This window comes from Montipora foliosa, chromosome 3 (assembly GCF_036669935.1).
Source record: "Montipora foliosa isolate CH-2021 chromosome 3, ASM3666993v2, whole genome shotgun sequence".
Classification (NCBI taxonomy): domain Eukaryota; kingdom Metazoa; phylum Cnidaria; class Anthozoa; order Scleractinia; family Acroporidae; genus Montipora; species Montipora foliosa.
In genome coordinates this window covers 54,894,727-54,903,447 of record NC_090871.1, presented here as the reverse complement: position 1 = coordinate 54,903,447, position 8,721 = coordinate 54,894,727, and the positions used below count along the sequence as shown (strand labels likewise).

The 8,721-nt window shown below is 38.2% G+C and overlaps 1 protein-coding gene across 1 annotated transcript; it reads right to left on the bottom strand.

Annotated features, from left to right (window-relative positions):
* Window positions 1-1,366: 1,366 nt before the first annotated feature.
* Window positions 1,367-4,225, bottom strand: LOC137997716 (uncharacterized). Its single transcript, XM_068843926.1, has 2 exons — window positions 4,137-4,225; window positions 1,367-3,603 (listed from the first exon to the last, which is right to left on the bottom strand). The coding sequence occupies exons 1-2, from the start codon at window positions 4,153-4,155 to the stop codon at window positions 2,678-2,680; spliced, it is 945 nt and encodes a 314-aa protein (XP_068700027.1). The 5' UTR covers window positions 4,156-4,225; the 3' UTR covers window positions 1,367-2,677.
* Between the last annotated feature and the right edge of the window lie 4,496 nt (window positions 4,226-8,721).

Here is an 8,721-nt window from a genome sequence, read left to right as displayed (position 1 = left end):
GACTGGTAGAATCTTTTCGCAACCTCCACTTATTTCATTCAAACGCGACAAAAACGTAGGCAACTTTTTAGTTAGAAGCGCGCTCAAAACCAACGAGCAACCCGGCACTTTCAAATGCGCGCGCTCACGATGCAAAACTTGTCTTTTCATTGTTAACACCAGCAAGATATCGGGACCTAAGCGATCTGTTAAGATCACCGATCGTTTCACATGTACCTCCACAAATGTCATTTATTGCATAACCTGTACGTTATGCAATAAATTATACATTGGTGAGACAGGTAGACGACTAGGTGACCGATTCCGCGAACACCTTCGCGATGTTGAGAAGAATGACAAGGATGCATCTAAGCCAGTCGCTCGCCATTTTAATCTGCCTAACCACTCCAAAAAGCACATGGCTATCTGCGGCCTTTCCCTACATCTAGGTACGACGGAAAGCCGCAAGAATCTGGAACAAAAATTCATCTTTCAAATCGGCACCCTTAATCCTCACGGTATTAACGAACGCTTTTCATTTAACTAATATATTCCTATTTTTCACGTTGCCATGTTACCACCAATAGCGTAGCTCCTACTCTACTATAAAAACTACACGTAACCCATAATCCCTCGATTCGCTCTGACGAAGGGCTAACGCTCGAAACGTCAGCTTTTAGAATCTCTGTACGGTGGTCAATTTACATTATCAACTCCGTTGATAAACCAAATTCTTGCAAACAATAACCAACAGTTTCAATCAACAACTAAACGGAAATTACATGCACAGTAATCTCTTTCACAACATTTTCCGTTTGACTGATAATCTTTACACCCTCTCTCTTCAGTTTATTTAGAACAACAGTAGAAATTACTAATTAAAAAGTCAAGCTAAAGCTCCGGTAGTAATTGGCTTACTCGACTGCAATCTCACAGACAAGCAAAGCAGCTCACGACTAGACATCCAGTTCACCTAAATGCCTGTGAATCGAAAGGTGTTTATTCACTGAGGACAGTGGCCAGTCAGCTCCAAAATAAGCATTCGTAACCGGCCACAAAAACGCGAGACAAACGATTGTTATAACTCAATCGTTGTTGAAGATTTTGCCGAAAATCGCAGGTTCGAGCTCATCAAACACTTATCTGACTAAAAAGACCCTAACCTATTCCAGGCATTAACTGATTAGAGTGTAATTTGAAGTACTGGTTCCTATCCCATATGAACCATGTGAGCGTTAGCCCTACTAATGGAAATGTAGGGGCCCACACAAGGACAGAGAAGAACTCTGACCAGGGTGGGAATTGAACCCACAACCTTCGGGTTAAATAACCGCTGCTCTACCGACTCAGCTACAAGGTCAGACGGGAGCAAGCCGTGGGAACTGAACTCAAGATCTTAAAGTCACGGCAATGAACATGTACAAGTACAAGGAAGGGTTACCTTTTTGCAAACGTTGGCCGTGTAGCACTTATATTTCAACAGACTTAACTGATTAGAGTGTAATTTGAAGTGCTAGTTTTCTACCCTATATGAACCATGAGAGCGTCCAAACATTGCTTACAAGTGCATTCGTTGAAGATAATGGGGGATAATGATGACAAGAAAACTCGCCAATGATGTCTGCTGTAGGCTTGAATAGAGAAGTGGTGTGTGATTGTATGCCAGAATCTCCGTGAACACAGAATTCCAAACGCTTCCAGGCTTTTTTCGTTTTTTTTTTTTTTAGAGAGTTTTACAAAATATGTGGGGCAGCGAGGCATGCATTAAGAAGGAAACGACGCTCGCAGTTGTGAATCGCTCCCCTCGCCCATGAATTCATGAGTAACGTTGTTCTATGTATTCTTAGTTAAATTTTGTCCATCATTCACGTAAATTTGAGTTGTAAGTTAACGAACATATATCTTTCGTAGCATTCCGATAGCATCTTGTAACATACAAGATACATAAGGAGCTTAAAATATGGAATTGTTGTCCTAAACACTGTGAGACCCCTTAAGGGGACGAGAATCATCTCCATTAGTTTTAAGGCCAGCCCCTGCCATGGCTATGAACTAACTAAAGTGACCGGATCTTTGTCCCATGATCGCTCAAAGCTAAGGGTTCGCGTCCTGATCAAGCTTGAAGTTCTTCGGGATTATTAAAATTGTTTTAGTTTTTATGTCCGAAGCGATGTTCCTACTCTATAATAAGGACTCAACAAGACCGATTTTCAGAATTAGGGTGCCGATTTTAGAGATTGTGACTCAGCAAATTTTTTTTTTTTTTTGGCATCTCGAACATTATAAATAAATTTGCATTTCGGTAGCGAAGATTAAAAACCCGTAATTGATTTTGAGCGATCGTCGATAAAATATAAATATCTTTCTCTTTTTTACTTTATCGACGTTCGCGTGAAATCTTTTAACAATAAAGTATCGCGTTTACAAACAAACGTCACTCTAAACTTGTGTTTTGTCAAAAATAAAAGGTTATTTCCTGCCTGTTGGCGATCGTGTATCAAGTAACTTCTGAGAAGAAAGAGTAGAGTTATAGAATAAGATAATTTTCATACTTTTATGGCAAGCGCGCAACAGCCTGCCGTTTGCCGTTTCACATAAACGCAATGTTAAGTCGCTCTTACATCAGATATGACATAACGCAATCATAGCTTCTCCGCTATTTATTGCGTACCTTTTGAACCGTATTCTTTACACAAAATTAGACCTTTGATGAAAGAACTGTTACGTCGTATTTAAGGGATGCAAATCTAATCTCGCTTTCTCTGAGGTGTGCGCTCTTGAAAGATTTTAGATCCTGCAATTCGTCATCCTGACTCAAAGTGCGTTTTCTTAAAGCCATCAGGTGGCCCATTCTATTCATAGTTTTGTCGCACACTTGGCACGTGTCAAGCCTTGCTTTTCTAAAACTAAGCACGTCTTTCAAATTGCTATTAAATACATTTCGAAACGCTGAAAAACTAATGACAGGTCCCTTATTTCTCTTTCTTAAACTGGTTGTTTGCAAACGGGGGTGCAGGCGGACAAATTCAGACCACATTTGACGCATCGAAATGTTTGAGTTGAAGTATTTTTTGCACCGTGTTCGTGACTTTCGATAGTGTGATTCTGTTGCCTTGTAGGAAAGTATGAAGTCTATGACCGCATTCCTTGCTGCAGGTAAAAGTTTCCGAGGCGTCTTTTGTCCCCTTTTGTCAGGTTCTACTGATGGTCCCCTTAGGTCGATTTTATTCAGCAGGACTTCTATTTTGCTTTTAGAAATGCCATAAACCTTTCTGAAAGCCGTTTTGCACACCTTTCCAAGTTTAGGTACGTGATACCTTATTTTCCGCACCCCACGAAATGTCAATGTAACCTCCATGAGTTTTGAGAATAAATAATTTTGTTCGTTATATGGTTTTCTGTGAACCATGTTCCTTTGCTCTCGAATAATAACTTTAGTTCTGTTTATGCCTTCCTTTAAAAGGCAACCACGGTCGCAGCATGTAAAATTAATCTGATCCAAGGCCTTAAATGGTGCATTCTTACGCCATGTGGGTTTTTTTCTCTTTGGCACGTAAATCCTCATCAACCTGCTGTTTTTCAAGGTCTTTCTCCCTTTTTCCACTGAGCTTGCTACTGGATATCCTAGTTTGAAATAATGCCATGGTCTAGTCACATCAAATGTGTATACCAATTCATTTAGGTCAATCTCATCTGAACCACTGCTCTCTGCAGGCAAACGATGCGGAGAATTCATCAGTACTCCTCTGAGTCATTTCTTAAACCTTTATGTGCTTTTTTTTCTTTTAAAGGGTTTTTCTTCTGTACAGAATAGTCTAGCTCTGAATTCTCTTATATTAATGACGCATGAAGCTGTTGACACCCACACTTACGTTCAAGTGTTCTAGTAACGCCAAGACTCGACGAGGCTAATTGATTACAACAAATGTCATTAATTTGGATGATAAATTCTGTTCCGTTAGACTCAAATACAAAAAGGGACAAATATTGATTGTGATAGCATGGAACTCCTTGACAGCTCTTTCTTTCTCGAACGTATGGGGTGAGGAAATGACCTGTTGTGATTTCACAAGTGACGCCTGTTGCAATCGAAACAAAAAACGCGTGATCGCGGGATTTTCGGAAAATTCTGGTTAAAAAGTAATATACAAAATTACCTTGAATTGCCTGCGTCATTTCAGTAACATCTAGATTTTCTTTGTTTGTTTTCTTTTACTACAAAATGCCCATTGCCCGCTCCAAATTGCCATTAAAAAAAAAGTTCACTTACCCACAATAACCTCTGTGAACCCCGGCGACATTTGAGACAAACAAGCCTTAGACGCATTATATTACCAAAGGTTCTTACACTACAAATGGATTACCATAAGGTTTGTCCAATGCCAAAAATAGTAATAATGCAACATATTGCGAGCTGGAGCCCTACCTTTACCCGGCTTGAATTTTTCAACGCCCTCATCCTTTCTTTCATCGGACTGAATCAAAAAATGTTTTATATTTAAGTACTTTATCTATGCATGAACGGGTCATCTCAAGATAATTCTATTAACAGTTGTTTGTACTTGTTATACTTAGGTGTTGCCGACACCAAAGGTTTCTTCGCAAGACTCTCATTATGCCAGAAAACTAAAAACCAACCTTTTCGGAATCTACTGTGCAAACGAAGACATTATACATTGTTTTTTTTTACGACGAAACCATTGGCGGATGCGGTCCCAACGAGGTAATATCCTTGCTGAGCTACCTATTAAATATACTTCATGAAAAATATGGACCATTTCATCACCTTATCCTTTGGTCAGATAATTCTCCATCACAGTTTAAAGAGTGCTATCTATTCTTTTTTCTGGAATACCTCATAAAAGAAGAAGTGTTTTTGCGAATTGACCTTAAATTTTTGTTGGAGGGACATTCTTATTCCATTTGTGACAGGCGATTTGGCTGCATTCAAAAGTATTTTGACTGTCATGAAACAATTGAAACTCCTCAAGATTGGGAATTAATTTTGAGAGATAGCCATCTGAGTAACGTTAAAAGCTACTGGATAACGCCGGATTGCATCATGGACTATAAATCTTTTTTAAGGAGGAAGTACGTTTCCAGAAGTGAAGACGTAGAAAACGCTAAACTCGAGGTGAGAAAGATAGCCTTTTTGAATTTTGGGTACGGAGAAATGGAAGATGAAGAAGGAAACTTGCGTCTATGCAAGCACACTGAAACGACCTTCGTAAGATTCACGCTGAACACAAGGGAAAAACCTAAAATTGTCTCGTTCGTCAAGAAAAAGCAAGCTGGTGATTTAAATCCTGATCACTTAGTTCCAGTAACACAAGAAAGAAAAGCTATTCGCGATGATGTAAAACAAAGCTGTTTGAAGCTGGGAGTTAGGTATCATCGAGTTGGATTTCGAGTTCGAGTTCGAGTTGGACTTCGAGTTGGACTTCGAATTGGACTTCGAGTTGGACTTCGAGTTGCGCTTCGAGTTAATAATTAAAACGCAAGTATATAATTGATAATAATGTATAATTATTATTTATTATTAATGCTATTAAGCAAAGAGATGTATAAGCTGGGCGAAGAACAGGAACAGGAATTCGGGGCAATATTGGGATTTTTCATTTTTTTTTTCATGTGGTTTAAGTAATAAAATTGCTGACACATTAAAATATCGAGCAGGGATGTAGGTTTTCAACAATGTGTGGTACCTTTTGTCACATGCTTTTTCCATTTCCGGCATTCTTTAATTTATAGCCCACAATTTTATGAAAAGTAGGTCACGTGATGGTCTACCTGTAAAGGGCCTGTTAAAATTTAAACACAAAAATTGCTTTCAAAATAATACTGCAGAGAAAAAAAATATGAACACGTTATTTGCGGGAGAAATAATCCATCGAGTTTGGACTCGAGTTCGAGTTCGCGTTGAAGATCGAGTTAGACTTCGAGTTGAAATAAATTGACAAGAGGTGAAGGGGAAGATACCGCGTTACGTAACGCAACACAACGGCCCTAATAATAACTTTATCCTACACAGAATTCAAAAGGTTGACACTTATTTGAATTGAAGCTGTGTACCAAATGATTATAAAATACATATAAATAAATAAGTATAAAGGCGATATATATATATATATATATATATATAACTCTTAACTTAGCCGGTATTTGTCTTGTAAGGATGATAGAAACTTTGATCGCGTGTATTTCAATTTTAAAGAGATAAGGATGTATTTTGACAAGTTAATTGCTTTCAGTTAATTGCTTTTGAACGTAGCGTGCGCCATGTGGTTTAGGAGATAAGAATATGACATGTACTTATCATATTCGAATAATAGATATCTTATACCTTTAAAATGCCAAAACAGGAAAGAGTTGTTGTGAGTTGGAATGTATGTACGGTGTGAGCGAACGTTGATTATTGATGGGAATAAAGAAGGATGTACAGTCCAAGTTTCGAGTGTTTAATTTTGAGTGTGGATATTCCCCAACATATATGGGCCACGACCCCAAATATGGACAATTTGTTATTATTCATTCGCAGTGACAAAAGGTACCACACATTGTTGAAAACCTATATCCCTGCTCTATATTTTAATGTGTCAGCAATTTTATTACTTAAACCACGTGAAAAAAAAAAATGAAAAATCCCAATATTGCCCCGAATTCCTGTTCTTCGCCCAGCTTATACATCTCTTTGCTTATTAACAACATTAATGATAAATAATAATTATACATTATTATCAATTATATACTTGCGTTTTAATTATTAACTCGAAGCGCAACTCGAAGTCTAACTCGAAGTCCAACTCGAAGTCCAACTCGAAGTCCAACTCGCAGTCCAACTCGAACTCGAACTCGAATCCAAACTCGATGGTTCGGGATTCCCTTTGAAGCTTGCTGAAAAATATTTGTCTCAGCGGGCAATAACATTCTACGCCTCATTAATAGGTACCTCTCGAGATAACGATGATGGCGAAAGCTAAAAGCGCAAAAAAAGTATTTGTTTTTGCAGTCATTCATATATTTCATAATAGCAAGGTAATGGAAGAAATTCTTCTGAGGCGCCAAGAACGAGTACTTTATATTGAGAGGTGACGTAGGTCAAATTTCTCAATACAACAATTTTAAATTTTGGGATCATAGAGTAGCAATAAGTTGAATATTGCCCTCTGCTTCTGAATTGCGAGCACACAGCCAGGTGCCCTTGAACATGATCCCCTGTTCCTAAAACCGTTCCTTTTCTCAATCGACACCTAACAAGTATCCTATGTCTTGGCTATGATTTTAATTTTTGGCGAGTCTATGGAGGAAGTGAGGGATGGGGAGGGCGTTATGTCAAAATTTCGCACTCAGACGGCAGCCCCCCAAAACGGTGGCTGCTGTAAGGCATTGGGCATCACATATAGAAAACGTTAATGTGTTGAGTGACATTGACAATAGCTTATCTAATCATTGTGTAAGGTGTTGCCTATTTTGTGAAAAACGCATTTAATAATTCAGGCTAAATATTAAGCTGAACTTTATTAAGGACTTCACTTCTGACGTTTTGTGCGTCTTATTCTCTTGGTATTTTAAATAGCAGTGACTCTTTCAGCAATTTTGTATCTGTGTTATTCCATAATTAACACTCAAGAACCAGTTTAAACGGCATAATAGTGCGGTAAATAAATGTATAGGAAACTTCACTATTTTTTAAACAATTCTTTTGTTATTTAAATTTTGCCAGCCACACAACAAAAGAATCCTTTGTTTCGGCAGCCAATAGATCTTTGGTTGGCACATTAATGACAATAGGTGACGTAACGGTGAATATCGCTATTGTCTTAAACAGAACTAAGCGAGAGTTAACTTTAGCTAAAGAAAGTCAACAAGGGCGTAGAGCTGAAAGTCAGTAAATCGCCTCTGAGTTTGTCTTCCATTTATTACGTAAATTGGAGAATGATTGTGACTATATAATGGTGACTTCTTTCTTAGATGATCTGGACTGAGGAGAAAGTGACCTCATTTACTCACTAGCTTAAAAATAAAGTATGAATACGGCATAATTATGCATCACGAGAGTTTTTTACTAATTAAGACGCTCTCACACGCGGCATTTTTAAGTTAGTGAGTAAATGACGTCACTTTCCCCTGGATCCAGCTCAAAATAAATAGTTTTTCTCTTTAAATCATTGCGTAAAATCTCGCATTTCGAGTATTCAGCATAAGCACTTTCGAACTGCAAAGAAAAACGATAAGTGGTTTTTGATCGTAGTAACACTTTAAGAATAATCATTCTCCCTTACTTGAAAAAAAAAAACAATTACAGTAGTTTAACCCTCTCACTCCTGTGGGGTTCCCCATTGACGAGTAAAATCGTCTGGCGTTAGAGTAAAATCTATAAGTCTCAGTGGCCCTTACAGGAGTGAAAGGGTTAAATTATGTGTGATAATTTCCTCTCTATTGCCCGTTCACTGTTTACTGCATTCAGTACGAATTTGCAGGTGATCAGCGCCAATATACCCTTCCACGGTTTTTGACCGCCATCTTGGCTAGGGGACAAACACGGTTAAATTTACAGTAACTGTATGAGATTTTGGTCGACTTTGAACCGTTGTAGCGTCGCTAAAAAGAGACAGATTTCCAACTTTTGCCACTACTTTAAATAGTTTTATTGATATCATCCATTCAAAGGAAAAAGAGGGCTACCTCTGGGGTGCTTACCATTTAGCCAAAAAATCCGAAAATTTCGGTTTGAGGTCAAAT